This window comes from Nyctereutes procyonoides, unplaced genomic scaffold (genome assembly GCF_905146905.1).
Source record: "Nyctereutes procyonoides isolate TBG_1078 unplaced genomic scaffold, NYPRO_anot_genome, whole genome shotgun sequence".
Classification (NCBI taxonomy): domain Eukaryota; kingdom Metazoa; phylum Chordata; class Mammalia; order Carnivora; family Canidae; genus Nyctereutes; species Nyctereutes procyonoides.
The window spans coordinates 45842081-45858803 of NW_026575043.1; the positions used below are offsets into that span (position 1 = coordinate 45842081).

At 42.5% G+C, this 16723-nt stretch overlaps 1 protein-coding gene across 2 annotated transcripts in view; it reads right to left on the minus strand.

The window, feature by feature from the left end:
- Positions 1-999: 999 nt before the first annotated feature.
- The window catches only part of CORO1C (coronin 1C), a 74129-nt gene continuing 58405 nt past the window's right edge, over positions 1000-16723 (minus strand). For both annotated transcript variants that reach the window (XM_055322763.1, XM_055322764.1), the window contains exons 4-11: positions 13109-13238; positions 10100-10281; positions 8832-8951; positions 7753-7857; positions 5664-5809; positions 3473-3530; positions 3128-3373; positions 1000-1954 (exon numbers count right to left, since the gene is read on the minus strand). In XM_055322763.1, the coding sequence (XP_055178738.1) occupies positions 1835-1954; positions 3128-3373; positions 3473-3530; positions 5664-5809; positions 7753-7857; positions 8832-8951; positions 10100-10281; positions 13109-13238 (1107 nt within the window). In that variant the 3' untranslated portion in view covers positions 1000-1834. The remainder of the gene's footprint in view (positions 1955-3127; positions 3374-3472; positions 3531-5663; positions 5810-7752; positions 7858-8831; positions 8952-10099; positions 10282-13108; positions 13239-16723) is intronic.

The following is a 16723-nucleotide window of genomic DNA, read 5'->3' on the forward strand; positions in this document are numbered from 1 at the left end:
CACACACACACACACACACACACACACACACACACACACACCAAATACTCAGATGCCCGGAAGTTGTGGAGGCAGAGATCCCAATACTGGGAAAAAACATGGTACCTTTCCTACAAAGACATCAGCCCCAGCTTGGCCGTAGATTCCAACCCGCTGTCACCACACTCCATCTCCATCCTGATTCCCGGTTATAGACATTCCCTGCCAGTTCCCTTCCACATCAGCAGGAATAGGCGCCAAGAGCCCCCAGGGGGGCCCACTGGCACCATCTGTTCCATGTTCAACCACACTCACTCAGCTCTTCCCCGAGATTCCTTAAATCTTGCTCCTCAAGCGTGCAAAATGAAAACATGGAAATGGGAGAGAAGCTAACTTGGTAATGGAATAGGTATTGAGAGCTCAGTCCCTGGCCCCTGAGTCTGGGGAGCCTCTGTGGGAGCTGGAGGGGCAAAGCATGTTGGTTTAGTGGAGGGGGCAAAGGGACAGGTTTGTACACATTAAAGCTACAGCAGAGGCCTGTGCTCCTGGTTTTGCATCATTCTAGACCGTTCTCCTCAGTCTCAATATTCAATAGCACCCTCTGGCCTCCTCTTAGCTGAACGTGGAGAGGGCTGAGAGGCAGGAAGGACAGAAGGACTGGCTGGGGGGGCCCTGAGAGAGATGGCTGCATCTGGGAGACTGAGGGGAGGGCAGGGGCTCTGGTGGCGCAGGGAGAGCCATGCTGCAGGAAGCATGGCACAGAGATAGCATGGGATGTTCGGAAGAGCAGAGGATCACGTGGGGGCACACACTCCCCTCCAGCTTCCCTAGGTCTTAGTCTCCTACTGTACTGAAGAGCTAGGCAAGCTGCTGAAATGGGCAAGAAGGAACACTCCACAGTGGCTTCTGTGGCTTCTTGTCCTGGGCCCTTATCAAGTATTGACCGAAACCTGAAACATGATGTTTAAAGTGATCAATGCAATAGATTCTATGTGTATAACAAAACTGCAGAAACACATGCTAGTTTAGGTTAGATTATAATCATCTGAAACACAGGATAACCAAGAAGTGAAATTCCATCTGGTACAACCACCCAGTTTCTAGAAAAGAGAAAGAAAGGAAACAATACAATAGGAGCTTTTTTGATCAGAAGACTCCATGAAAGGAGAGGGTGGTGATCGAACCCACGTGATTTTTCAAGTCTTCCTTCTGTACAGTCATGAGGATGACCAGGTTTGTGCTGCAAACGAGCCAGCACCATGTGGCTACTGCTCTGATTGTTCTCAGATGAACGTGTATACAAAATAATATCTTATCTTCATTTAGTTTATAAACATACACAGTGCTGTCCCTTTCAAATTAAGAAAAAAAAAAACCACACACAAATACTGCAAAGTAGCAAAATACAAGGGGGAAAAAAAAGCTACTTTTGGTTTTGGCAACATTAAAAAAAAGAAATATAAAAAGCAATGTGGCATTGGTCCCTGTTTATAAAAAAAAAAAAAGGTACTTGGGCACGACACTGAATCAGAATTGGTTGGTTTTCTAAAATTCAGAATATCTGGGATTTTAAAAGTAGCACTTTTGTCTTTTAAAAGTTCGACAAGTCACATAACACTTAAAACATCAAAAAAGCTTTCTGATAAAAAGCTCGGCTTTTAAATCACATTATGTTTCTGCAAATTTGGGAGACGAATTCAGTTCTTACTGGAATGTGGCCTATCGCTGGTTGACAAATGTGACCCGGAATGTCTCCGAATGGCAGTGCCTCCCTTTCGCCCTCCCTGGGACCACGCCAACAACCAGCTACCAAGCACAAGTTCCTGCTCCCATTTTGGGGGTGGGGGATGGACCTTCAGGCTGCAATCTTCGCCATCTGCTGTTCTAACTTGGAAATGCGTTCGTCTTGATTGCAGATTGTGTCTTTTATAGATTTGATCTCTTTTAAAATCTCATCCAACTTGGCTTCATTTTGCTAAGGAAACCAAAAAGGAGGAGGGAGAGGAAAGAGGTTGACTAAAATGCAGTAAACGAAGCTTACCAAAGTTGAGAATTTATAAGGCATACAATCTAATTTTCTACTTTGGAAATGCAAGCCATAGCCACCAAGTTGGGCCTTCTGAGAAAGTAACTGCATGCTGCTCAGTCCACCTGCCACCCCACAGTAGAACCAGGTCCCAGTACTCCTCACTCCATGTGCCTCTGCACTTACCTGGACTGAGACTCAGAACAAGTCAAACTGTGGGATAGGACCGATCCCTTCAGGGCTGCCCCACAGCCCAGCCACCCCATGCAATACCATCAGGAGTAACTTTTATGTGACCCAGGTCAGGAGTAAACTTCCAGAGGCTACAGAGCTCCTATTATCTCGCATGGAGGGTCCTTCTTAGGCGCTAACCCCCTTGCCATGCTTGCTCACTCTTCTGAAGAGGGCTCAGCCTCTGCCACACGTGGAGCTGATTCTTTTGGAAACCTTGCAATCCACCACACCTCATGTGGCTACCTCAGTCATGGCCAAAAACACCAGCTCTTTCAGGCACCTTGCCTCTTCATTCCACCACTCACCCTCTCACTGACAACTCACTGCCTTCCCTCTCCCTGGGATCCTGTTCTACTACTGCCAACTCCCCATGCCCTCTCCTCCCTGGCTGGACTCTGCTCTCCCAGCAGCAGCACCCTCAGCGGCCATGTGGGTCTCCAACATCAGGTTTTGGTTCCCACCACTCCACTGACATGGTTCTTGCCAAAAGGCCCAAGATCATCTTTGCTGCTAAGTCCCACTCACCGCCAGATATTTGTGTCTCTGGAACATTCAGCGACACCTGAACCCTGTCACTGCTTTTTCCCTTTCCTTGGGCCCTTTCTTTCCGGGTTCATTTCTACGCCAATCAGAGATGAATGTAAACACTCCGGGTGGGGAGAGACCGCTAAGAAAACACCCAACCAGCCCTGTATACTCTCTCAAAGATGGTAGCAGACAGACTTCTATCCTGGCCATTATAAAAAATGCAGCTAAAGGAGCCAAAGTGGGAGACGAGCTCATAAATGTCATGTAACCAAGAAGGTTCCTACAAATAGTACATGTCCTCGTTTACTAAAAGCCCTGAGCCACAACCAAGCACACCCCTCCACCTCTTGCAGTCCTCACCACACTGGCCGTGTCTGGAGTTTTCTTAGGGACACTGATCAGGTCACACTTCTTATTTGCAGTGGGCTTGCTATCCAGAATGTTCTTCTTGACCACCTTGAGATCCCTGTTTTTGCCAGGGATGTATCCATGCTTTAAGGAGATGAGGACCGGGTCTGCATTTTTCCCCTCAAACCACTCCTCTGCCTCCAGCGCTGCTTCAGGCCCCGCTGTGTCAGGATACAGGTCATCTTGGAAAAGGTCGGACTATAAGAGACATTTGGGAAAACGCTTAGTTAAAGATGACAAGCCTGAAATTTTAAGAATCTTTTTAATCGTGGATTGCCCAGGAAACTGGGCACTTACCTTCCTGGGAACAGTCATGATAATAGGCTCACACTTTCTCTCATGAAGTTTGAAAAATCTTCAAGGGAGAAATAGAAATAAAAACAAAGTTGTATTAAGTGAAACAGGAGGCCAGGTTAACAGGCTTCATGACTGACGGCTAGTCTTCTACACTGCTGTCTGGGGCATGAAACGCTCTGCCTATCACCTGAGCTGATCTACTCTGGGGAGCAGGTGCAGTGTGTGCTCCCATTTTCCAGAGGAGAAATGCGAGGCAATGGGGGACTGGAAACAAGAACCAGGAGCAGAAGTCTTTGCTTCTGGGGACGGCCCAACTCTGGTCATCTGGGGGCTGACCAACCATAGGAGAAGAAACACCACTACTGACGATGATTCACTTCTGCAAAAGTGACCAAGTCAGCAGGCAGGTGAAAACAAACACCTAATATTAGACAGAATCTAGGACCTGGATGCCAGGTCTTCTGCCAACTAGAGGTGGCTGAACATTTGTCAGCATCAATGGGATTTTTAAAAGGGAAAAGAAAAGAATCCTGAGATTAAAATTTTGGCATCCAAGCAAACCACATCACATCTAACATTCAAGAAAAATTTGGATAAGACTGGGCACCTCTGCAGTCAGCAGAGCAATAATGAAGACTGGCCTGGGTTGACACCCAGCTCAAGTGCTACAGTGCCCAAGTGTGTGGCAGCACATTTAGCACAGCATCCAGCATATAACGAGTGCTCAATAAACAGTAAGTAGGAGGTATCCTGAATGGTTATGCTTGTACTCTTTTAAACTTTTAGATGACAGTAAAATTAATGCTTTTCCAAATACTGGAGGCAACCTTAAGTTAGGATTTGATCAGTTTTGAACCATGTTTTGATGAGACTACTTTAAACCATAATTTTGACTTATCTCTGACAGCTTTCCTTCACCACTCCAGGTGTAGAGAAATGTATTTTTTTTTTTACTTTTTTATTTTTATTTTTTGATAGTCACACACAGAGAGAGAGAGGCGCAGAGACACAGGGAGAGGGAGAAGCAGGCTCCATGCACCGGGAGCCCAACGTGGGATTCAATCCCGGGTCTCCAGAATCACGCCCTGGGCCAAAGGCAGGCGCCAAACCGCTGCGCCACCCAGGGATCCCTGAGAAATGTATTTTTAAGAGAAAGTTCTAATAATATAAAAAGGGGCTTCTAAAAAATTATTTTTAAAGATGTGTTCATTATTGTGTGACCAGGACAGCATAGTTAGGCAGATACGTATGTAGTGTTGTGGGGTGCCTGCGAGGCTCAGTCAGTTACTAGTGTCCGACTCTTGATTTTGGCTCAGGTCATACGTGAAGGTCAGGGTTGTGAGATCGAGCCCTGTGTCTGGTTCTGTGCTCAGCGGGGAGTCTACTTGAGATCTCTCTCTTTCCCCTCTCTCTCTGCCCCTCCCCCCGTGCATGCACAATCTAAAATAAATAAATTAAAATTTAAAAAAGAAACGTAGTACTGTACAAATGTGTGGTAGGATCACAGGCCTGATGGTGCAGTGCTAGTCATTCTGTTGTTTAAAATGGCCAGTTATCCGTGCATCTCATGGACTATCTTTTGTCGACCAGGAGGAGAAAACAGCCTACTGTTTAGGAAGACCACTAGGCATTATGCAATACAAAATTTTTTTTTTAAACCACAGTAGTATATTTTATGTATTATATAACACAGCTGAACTTCCTACATCAAGCTAACCCAACAACCCAGCTATTGGTCTTTGGCTTCTCTAGTTTAGGATCCATGAGGTCTACAATCCAGTTTGGAACCTGTTCGTCTCCCTCAGGGCAGGAAAACCATCTCTTCTGTCCATCTCAGCAGCAGGCTCTCCCTGCTTGCCTCCCAGAGGACAATGGCCACAGACTCAGCCTGAAGACAAGAGATGAAGGCTTCACTACTTAAGTGTACAAAATCCACCTTGGCTAAGCCACTGCACCACCGGTTATGTAGTCCAAAGAATGAGGAGGGGCACAATTCAATTACAGGATTTTGAAAGGCTCTTCACTACTCTAAAACTCCACGTTCCTAAGTGTGAGAAGGAAACGAGATACCAGTTCTACAGGATAACAAAGGGTAGATAGACTGGCACTATGGCATGACTGGTAGTTGTATTGCTCTTGTGTAACACATTGGCACAAACAATCTGAATACTTTATGATACCAATTCTTTACCTGGCAATCTCGCATTTGTTAACATCAAGTCCCCTCTTGGGCATGTAGCCCATCCCTCTCTGAGGCTCCTTGCTGCTGAATGTGTTGAGGTAGTGGACATACGGGGATTCATCTGTGATCTCAAAATAGCGGATACTGCTGTCACCCTACAAGAAATCAGAGACAAATTTGCATTGAATGTTACCTGAAGTATCTGGTTAAAGTGGTATCTCTCTCCCCTATAAGCCCAGAATTAACTGGGACTCTGCTTCAGTGGCCAACCTCAGCTTTCCCTTCAGAGGAAGAGGATACAATGGTTTCTCTTCTTGGCAGAGCAGGCCCTCACTTATCAAATGCTAGCATAGCCTTTAAACAGTCTCTCCTCTGCCTCCTACTGAAGGCTCAAATTTTACACTGCTGAGCTTAGACATCAAGTTGGAGTCAGAGCAAAAGCATTAACACCTCTGGCCAAGCAACTGCAATTGCAATTCAACTTCAAAAACCAAACACAAGTTTAGGAGGATCTCAGAGAAGGCAATGACTGATTTGAGTACTCTCACTGGCATGGAATAGTGTCATTCCCAAACCCAAGGGCACTAACATGGGACAATCAGATGATGATAAAAAGTAAGATTTTTATAATTAAGAAATATTAAGAATAAATAGTTCTTAATCATTCTTATTTCAAAATTAATTCGTAACTCATAATTCTTAATTAAAAAACTCACTAAAACATGAGCATCCTTTAACCTAAGAATATAGTACTATCTCATTGCAGTGTATCAAATTCTATGATAATTTTGCCTAGAATGTTCAGATGTTTTTGGAGGTCTGAAGCACATGCTAGCTTGTCCAAGTATAACTGTCACACAGTTCTACCAACCTGAAAAATGAAGGCAGGGCTGCCTGCTAGAGGGGGAAGTATGTATATAGATAACCAGGCAGTATTATGCCCTTCAAGACTCTTATTTTGCATGGTTTGCATTTGTTTCAATGATGTAAATTTCTAAAGCAATGGTAAAGAAGCTAAACACAGACTATTTGCTCCCTGCATATTCAAGAGTAATGTTCTGTGCTAATAATATATCTGGGTAACCGCTCCTGTTATTTGTTTTGATGTACTCTATGGCAATTATGAACATCTGAAGTAAAATGACTTTCAAAGAAACAAACAAGATCTCAGTTTCTAAGCAACTGACCTATGACAATATAAAGCATTCTCAGCCAAATATGAGAACTGAAACATCTCTGGCTTTACCTAGCAAGGGGCTATCTAACAGGTTTAGGGGAAATACATCAATAGCTCCAGCTGCCTTATTTCATTTATTCCAACTACAAAAATTCTAAGGAAAATTGAACCTACAAAAGAATAAGGAATATTAAGGTTACCAGTCCACTAAAATAAGTCATCATCATCATCAAGCTAGAGACATCACAGTTAGGGAGAGAGGCTCATAAAGCAGGCAAGTAGGCTCTCTGATTTTAGTGTGGGGTCTTCCTGTAACAACTGTCACCTCCTGAAACTAGTCAGACGGCCTACTTTCAAGCAGAGGGACCTAATGCTGAGCTCCTCCAAGAACACCCCGGGGAATATCTGAGGCCTTCAAAAGCTCCTATCCACAAAGCACCATTCTCTCCACAAGTCCATGGCATGTGGTGATAAGTAACGACATGTCAATAAAGGGCTACCCAGGGGATTTCAGCGTTAAATGTGGCAACCTGGTTACTCATTTGTCATACCATTACAGAGCAATCTAAAATCCTGGATGGCACTAGAGGTGAAAGGACAACAATGTGTCCTTTTTTCTCACTAAAATGCCCGAGTGAAGATATCCCTGTCAGTGTTTGCCCCAACGCCAGAGCCCCATACCTAATGCAGTCAGAAGTCCTGAACACAGTGTGTTGTTACCACACAAATGACAAGTTCAAAGGGTCCAGTCTCAAGACTTAAAACACACCAAAATCACCGGCCCTTACTTTAGCTCAAGGCATATACACAGAGATCAGATAAATTAAAATATTAAAATGATGTAATGCACGGCCCACCTACTAAATTTTTTTTCCTCTTTCAAGACTACATCTCATATGAAACATTAAAATGACCGTTTACCTTTCCACATAAGTAGATGATACTGGTGTCAGGGTCATAGAAGGGCAGCAACACCCCATTGCTAGTGTCCATTTCGTGAAGAGCGATTGGTTCCTGCATATTTTTCTGGGGAAAAAAATACAAAAATATATATATCTACATATACACACACACATTTACAAGATGAATCATTCTTTCATACATAATTATGGGAGCAATTTCCTAGAATAATGAAAGGTTGAACAATGCATATATAATACTTATACAAGTAAATACCAATTCATACATGTAAATATCAATTTTCCAACCCATTGAAAACTGTCAATTTGACAACCTCATCAATGTATACATCAGTGTGATTCCACGACAAAAATGAGACAGCTCTTCTCCTTTATGATTTTGTTTCCTTTTATTTTTTATTTAAACTTATGTATTTAAAATAGGCTCCACACCCAATGCAGGGGTTGAATTTATGAGCCTGAGATCAAGAGCCATGTACTCTACCAACTGAGCCAGGGAGAAACCTTATTTTCTTTTTTAAAAGAAATCTTTCTTATTATAAATATACACTCTTTAGTTAAAGTTACAGAAAGACTATAAAAACCATCCCATATTCCATAATCCCACAGTCCAGTGGATGGCAAAAACAATGACCGTTTTGGTCTACTTACTTCCAACACACACACGCACACACACACACACACACACATCATACCATATATTCAGTTTTATTTTTTCACTTATGCTATTCTCAACATATTCCTAAGCGTGACTATTGTGACTTTAACATTTGATCATATTCTTTATAATACAAAGTTCAGAACTTGTTTCCCAAGTACCAAACACTGGCTTCTTCGTGCAGTCTTTTAAAAATATATAGTCAACACAGAGTATTTGAGAGTATCAAGAATGCATTTTTCTAATACATTTAAAGCAGTAAGTCTCCAGTGACGACGAGAGTGTCACATCCAATTCAAGTCAAGCTGGAGTTCAGAAAACTACACTAAGAATCCTATAATCCACCTACCCACCCAAAGACCTGCTCAGAAAAGAGAGAAAGCTCAAGTGTAAGCCAGTGGAAAGGCTGGGAAGGGGCATACCGGATTCCAGAGAGCCAGCTGCCGCTCACTCATGCGGCTGAAACCAGTGGTAAAGACATTCCCATCAGCCAGAAAGATGGCTCTCATGGGTCTTGCTCCTTCGTGTGCTTTCTCCTTCTCCTGGGAGATCAAGAATAACAGGAATATTATATTCAAACTGCAAGAAAGATGGAGGGCTCATACACTGAATCTAACCCATGCCCACCCCCATGCCTTTCAGATTACCAGGTGTGCGTGTGTGTGTGTGTGTGTGTGTGTGTGTGTGTCTCCTCTGAAGATGAGAAACCAGAGACACTATGTAATTTGGCCAAGGTCCCTCAGCTAGTTAGCAAGCAGAAATGCCAGGAGTTGACTCAAAAGCCTCACTCCTTCCACTATGCCCTGCTGCCAATCCATGCCCATGCTCTGCAAAAAGAAAACATGAAAGGACTCTGCCAGATGTCTGCTTCTCAGGAAGATAACCTGAAAGTTGGATATACCCTTCAGTTTCTACCAATTTCATTGTACAGAAGGCTGTATGGTTCAGTTAACCCTTTCCTTAATCTCACTTGTCTACCGAAAGTGCACAAGCAGTGAGCCCTAGAAGGTTCTAGTGGAGAAAGCACTTTGTGAAGGGCTGGGCGAGTCCTCAGTGCTTGAGAAGCACTAGCCACAACCACTATCCAACTCTTAAGAAGTAATACTGTCCAAGAATCAGCACATCCCAGAGAAAGGTAAATGCAGGAACCACAGAGCAGGGCTGATGCAAGACATTCTGGGATCCAGCATCTGCCGTTTCAACCCCAGCTCAAGTCCCAAATGCCTGTCTTCTGTCATGCTGGGTGACCTGGCGAGGCTGAGTTTGGGTGGCAGGAACTAAGACACTGAGCTGAAGAGATAGCCGGTGGCATCTCTGTGAGGTGCTCTGATGATGGTTACAGGAAGGGACAGGGATCAATTAACCAATACTCAGCACTAAGCCAGGAATGCAATTAACTGTTTAGGTTAGCTGATCTAGGTTTGTAAATTCATGAAGACTCCAGTGAACTGATACAAACTTTGTTTCTTTATGAAAAATGGTCACCAAGTGAGAGAGAAGGCTCATGTCAATGCTGGAATGCACAACTCTGAAGGGTGGCTGGGAGGCAGAAACTTGTACAAGGCTCTGTGGATTCGTGGTCTGCTGTCTGCACACAATGAGGATTCACTGACCAGGGAGCCTGAACAAGCAAAGTTCACACTCACTGAAGTGCTACAGAGATGGAGGCACTTGTCCTAAGCATACTTACAGCAACGATCTCTTGTTTTCTAGGATCGATTACTCTCACTTTCTTGTCTTTGGAAGCTGTGCAGATCAGACTGCCATTCCGGTTCCAGCTTACATTGTAAATCATGTCTGAATGCATATCATCCAAGTTTATAAGGGCTTCCCCTGTCCCCACATTCCAGATGATGATGGCATTATCACAGCCTGTAAGCAAGCAAAGCCACACCCCTCAGAGATTAGAATCACCTGTAGAGTAACACTTGAAAGCTACAAATGCAGTGAGGAGACAAATGCACAGAAAGAATGACGCTGATTATAAGTGGCCTTACTTACTTGCTAGAAGTTAAAAACTCAAGTGACAAAGAAAAAAGAGATCTGTATAAAAGAAATGTGGTAAAGGTAAAATATGGCTTGCTAAGTTCGGGTTCATATGAAACAAACAAAAAGCAATGACCAAAGAACTCTAAGAAAATACAATTCTATGTTTTTTGAGTTAACTGGGGCTGGTGGACCCCAAGTGATCTTAAGCTTCCTTTTCCAGTAAACCAACATCAGAATGGATACAGTTTATTTCTTCTCCACAGCAGAACTAAAAATGAAGAGTTTAAATAACTGTTTAGAATACTCCACAAAAATGTGGGACAGCACGTTATTCAAATCAATAATGCTGTAAAACATGGTCTTCCATTAAAGCATGGTAAACCAAGTAACCAGAAGGTAAATGCATGTGCTCACAACAGATCTTTATCTTTTAAAGGGAGAAAAATAGGTCAAGACTGGGCTGATCTAAGAAGCCCAAACTGTAATCAAGTAGACATGTGGATTCAGAAGCTGATCCCCAGAGAGGCCACAATGCTGACATAGCCACACCCCTCTGATCATAGACTCCACTTTCCTTTAAGCATCAGCCCCAAGTTCCCTTTATTTTATTAAAGAGTTATTTATTTGAGAGAGAAAGAGGACGTGCATGGGGGGAAGAACATAGAGAATCCCAAGCAGAACCCCTGTTGAGCATGGAGCCTGATGCAGGACTCGATCCCAGGACCCTGAGATCACGACTTGATCCGAAACCAAGAGTTGGATGCTTACCTGGCTGAGCCACCCAGGCGCCCCACCCTAGATTCCTTTAAAAGGCAGGTGCCAGGGACACCTGGGTGGCTCAGAGGTAAAGCGTCTGCCTTTCTTTGGCTCAGGTCGTGATCCAGGTCCCCAGGAGTCTGCTTCTCCCTCTGCCTGTGTCTCTGCCTCTCTGTGTCTCATGAATAAATAAACAGTATCTTAAAAAAAAGAAAAAAAAGAAAGGCAGGTGCCATTTGTTGCCTTCCAGGACATTAGTTCAAGGATGAAGCCAAATAAAGGATGGATATCCTGAAGATAAATTCTTGTCAATAAGCCAATTTTGCAAGCATTTCAAAAAACTTAGCCACTGATACCCAGACACCTAAGCTGTCTAAGGGCTAGAAGCAGGAGACTGGAGAAAAAGCATGCACAACAGCAAAGCTGCAGCTGAACCCTTGGATGAGACCCGACCCTTCTGCCTTGTGCACCACAGGCAAACAGGTAACTTCAGCCACCATGGATGGATCATGTAGTCTTAAAATATGCACAACACTGCCATCAACCATTCTCCTTTGCTTGTAGAAGGCAGAGTGGGCAACAGTTGGCTGATGATGCCCTATGTTCGACCTCGATGACAAGGGGCAGCAGGAAAATTTCCATGACAGAATTCCACCTTTGGAACTGTTTTCTCTCCTTATCAGACTGAGGAGAACATCAGGAGGGTTCCCAGGTATAGTTACTTGTGATTTTAAATAAAAGAGAGAATTCTATATAGCGTCATTTTTTAAAAGCAGCCCTTGACTTCAATAGGTACCTGGTAAATTCACCATAAATGCCCTCTATTCCTACTTAAAAGCTCAACTGCTTCCTCCCTTCCTTTTTTTTACTGGTGAGAGGAAATATCTTTAAAATTCTACCACTAGCAGTTTTCATAAATCACTTTTATTAAGGTATAATTTACATACAATGCAATGTTCCTATTTTGAGCATACATTTGCTAAATGTTGACAAATGTATATATTCATGTAGCCACCAACACAATCAAGATATAGAACATTTCCACCATCCCAAAAGGCTCCCTTGTGACCTTTGTATTGTTCCTATAAAAGATAAAACCTCAACTTGTAGACCGAGGGCAAGATTTCTGTAGGATAACACTTGGAAACTACTCTAGTGGCAAAGCAAGAACACTAGGTCTTGGTTTGATACACTGTAGTGCTGTTCAACAGTGTAAAAAAATGCAGAAAACCTCAGTGTACTGAAATAGGGGTCTAATTAAATAAATGAAGGTATCCAAGTATTGGTAGCATTGTTAAAAATATCACAGGAATAACATTTAATGGCACACGGAGAGGACCACAGCGCACCACTAAATACAAAAAGCAGGTCACATGTAAAATGTCTGAACCCATTTTTGTGGGTAAAATCATTTATGTATGTTAGCATAAGTATCTTCTGGAAAGAAATATCAATGGTGATGGACTGGTAGGATTACAAATGATTTTATTTTCCCCTTTTATTTATATATTTTTTCCTATAACATACATGTATTATATGTATAAGGAGAAAAAATCAAAGTATCTTCCTTAAAGGAAGGAGGAGATTTGCCTATCAGGACCACCCCAAGACTGGCAACAACATCAGAGCCTGGCACCCAGGGCTCCCACCAGGGATCCTCCTCCTGTATCAGGAATAACTAAAACTGTGGTCCATGAAGGGCCCCAGCAGGAGCCATGAGTCTGCTGGAATTCTAGGTAAGCGTGTTCATTTCTCTAGGCAAGAAGTCTTGAGTCATTGGCCTTTTCACACAGACATGTGCGTGTCTGCAGGTGGGCTGGGGAGCCGCTGCATCTTAGCCCCTCACCATGGATTCCCAGTGAGCTGCTTCAGAACTGCACAATGCACAAACATATAGGCCACTGCACAACGCATGGTCAAACACATTGGCCCTTACCCACCACTTTGCTCCTACCTGCACTAAGAAGTACATTGCGGGCAGTTGGATGCCAGGCCACAATGCCAACTCTCTTCGAGTGGCCTTCTAAAATCACCACAGGTTCGGTCAGGGAAAGAGTGAGTCCGTTTTCTGGGATCTGCCACACCTGTCAGGAAAGGAAGCAAGAGGGTCCATATGAGGGATGACCTTTTACTGTGACCATCCAATTTGCAGACTTGCTCTGCAGAAATAGAACACACACTGGACAAAAGGCAGAATATTGTACAACGACTACATCTATGGAGGTACTTTTAAAATGGAGGATATTAAAGATCAGAACATTCATCAGGCCTATGAAATATTGCCTCTCCACTTTTATTTAATAATAGTTCAGATTTTATTTAAAATTCCCTGTTAAGTTCAAAACTCTCCAGCTAGAAGCGTGAGGAAAAAAAAAAAAAAAAGGAAAGAAGAATAGAAAACAAGTGAAGCACCTGTGAGAAGCAGCACAGTGGGACAGCACCCAGCTAGGCCCACAGTTCTGGAGGGGGGAGCAAACTCTGCCCTCTAGGGCTCCTGAGGGATGGTGCAGTTTTTAAAACAACATGTTTTCTGTGTTTTACATTTGGAAAACAAAAATATACATAATAAATTCTGTAACATTTATCATAGAAAAATCTTGTGAAGAAAAAAAGATAAACTGGGCCTTATCAAAATTAAAAACTTTGCCTTTCAAAGGACACGATCAAGACAATGAAAAAGAATATATAAAGGACTCTGAACAAATCAGTAATAAAAGGAAAATAACCCAATTTCTAAAATAGGCAAGGAATCTAAACAGAACATTTCTGCAAGAAAGATAGTTTTAAGGCACATGAAAATATGCACAATATTATTAGTCATTAGGGAAATGCAAATCTAAACCACAATAAAATATTGGCTTATACCCCCTAGGAGGCTATAATCAAAAGACCATGAGTGATCCATGAGGACGGGAGGCAATCAGAGCCCCCCCACACACACCGCTGGTGGGAATGTAAAATGGTGCAGCCACTTTGGAAAAATCTGACAAGTTTTCAAATGATTAAACATAGAATTACTATATGCCCCAGCAATATCACTCTTAGGCAACCCAAGAGAAATGAAAATCTACGTCCACACAAAAACTTGTACGTGAATGTTCATTGCAGCATTATTCATAAAGGCCAAAATGCGGTAACAACCTAAATGTCCAGCAACTGAGAGAGATAAACAAAATGTGCTATCTCTATATATTGGAATGTTATTTGCCCACACAAAGCAACTGAGTACTGATTCATGCTACAACATGGATGAAGCTTGAAAATATTACACTAAGTGATAAAAGTGAGTTCCAAAAGACCACACATATTGCAGGATTTTGTATACATGAAAGGTCCAGAATAGAAAGATATGTAGAGACAGAAAGTAGATTAGTGGTTGCTTAGTACCGGGCACTTGGGGGCAGTGATAGTTAATGGGTACAGGGTTTCTTTTTTGAGGTAATGAAATGTGCTAAAATCATCTCTGGTAATGGCTGTATATATCTGTGAAATTAGGACCACTGAATTGTACACTTTAAATGGGCGAACTGTATGTGTATTATAGCTCAATGAAGTGGTTTAAAAAATCCTGACTGGCAAAGACACACAGAAGATTCGCCATATCTTCCTGCAGACATGCCAGGGTGGCAGAGGGGACAGGGTTGCAAAAAGCATCAGACAGAAGGGACAAGAGACTATGACAGTGAAAGGAAGACCTTTTAATAGGCTAAGAAACACCCTCTGAGAAGAAAGAACGGAGTCACCACTAAGCTGAGTCGTAGAATCCTGTAGAAAACCAGATATTAAGTAACATTAAATTTGTGGAAAAGCTAAAGTTTAAAATAATGATCTTCTTATATACAGAGATTAAAACACATTAAATACTTCAATATATTTTAAACATACAGATATTAAATAATATTAAATAATATCTGTATGTTTAAAATATATTAAACAACTCAAATGTATTATTAAATAAATTTACCACCAAAAAAGATTTTAAGGAACTAGTTCATGAAAAACTTAGAACTTGCCATGAAAAACTTAGATCATGCTCAACAGTGGAACAAGTGAGAAACAAAATTTTCCTTTGTTGGGGATTTTTAAGGAACAACTGTCTGTTTTCAACTGCTTAGTGGAAGGCAGAGGTCTGGATTAGATGAGTGTTTAAGGTTCAGTTCAGTTCTGGTGTCCTGCAAAAAATTAGAAGAAAAAGTTTGCCATCCTGAAGAATGAGAAAAGTCACGAATTAAGTGATCATTCTTACAACTAAATTCTGTCCAGGCTAACTACAACCCCTTACGTCAATCACGGCAAAACAAAGGTGCCTTCTGAGGGTCTGAGTTATTAGCACATCACCTGATTTCTCCTGAACCCTCAAATTTTAAACAATGCAGGTGTGAGCAAGCATAGACAGCAAAAGAAAATCTACCTTGCCTCTCTCCCCCAGGGGTGTGGCATCTGCTTGCCACCCCCCGCAGTATAGGTTTACTTTTATCCTGATATACACTATTTTTAGTCAAGGCTTTATAAGTAGTCAAACAGCTCCAAATTGAACTTAACTATCTGAATGTAGAGCAGGCCTTATTTTTTTTATTTTTTTATTTTATTATTTATTTATTTTAACAGAAGGAACAGAAAACAACTACTGATTTGATCAAAGCATGAAGTCACAGAGAAACAATTACGAAATGGGACTTCAGTGACTCAATTGGAAATGCATTTTCCAAGTTGAATTCTGACCCAGGCTTAGAGCTGTTGGAGCAGTAACACCACCTGCCATCTCCAGATGGCACCACAACCATGGGCTGCTGGTTTTCACTCATACAAAGGACTGGAAACCTCTGCACCCTGTATCCAACTCTGACCACAATTAAACAGTGTGTTTTCTAAATCCCTAATGAGGCGTGGAGTGATAGAAGGCTTTGTTCATAGTCAGCATTTCCAATCTTAAATATGAAGGTGGAAGCAGAGCCCAGAATGGGACATTACCTTTTCCTCTCTCTAGCTGCTCCCTCAGCCACATTTTTCCTTGGACTGCAAGGAAATTTTAATGATGAAGCAAAACACTTATTATGTAATTTTTAAAATGAGGAAACTGTTCCTTTTTTATCTCACCTTGGCAGATTTTGCCACCTTAGTCGCTCATTCACACAACACCTCTCTCAAGTAGCCTCTGTAAGGGTGGAAGGCGGGGGGTGGGGGGGGGTGGCAGGGAAGGGGACTACATACAGGCTCTGCTTTCAAGGGGTTCACAGTCTGATAGAAAGCAGAGACTTCTAGAAGACCAAAAATCAAAGCAAGTGGTATGATGCAGAGGCTTAGGGCATGGGTGCCAGAGCCAAACAGACCCTGGTTCAAATCCTGCCTGGGCCACTTATAATGATGGTCCTGGGCAAACAACTCAACATCCCTGTGCACAGAGGAAACATGAGTACTTATACTTTCTAGGGCTGCTGTGAGGATTAAATGAGTTTGTAAGCCCTAGAACAGTGCCCAGCAAACAATTAGAGCCCCCCCAAATGCAGAGACACAACAGTGAAGTGGCTAAGAACAGGGGCTCCAGAACTAGACTAGACTGCTCAATTCC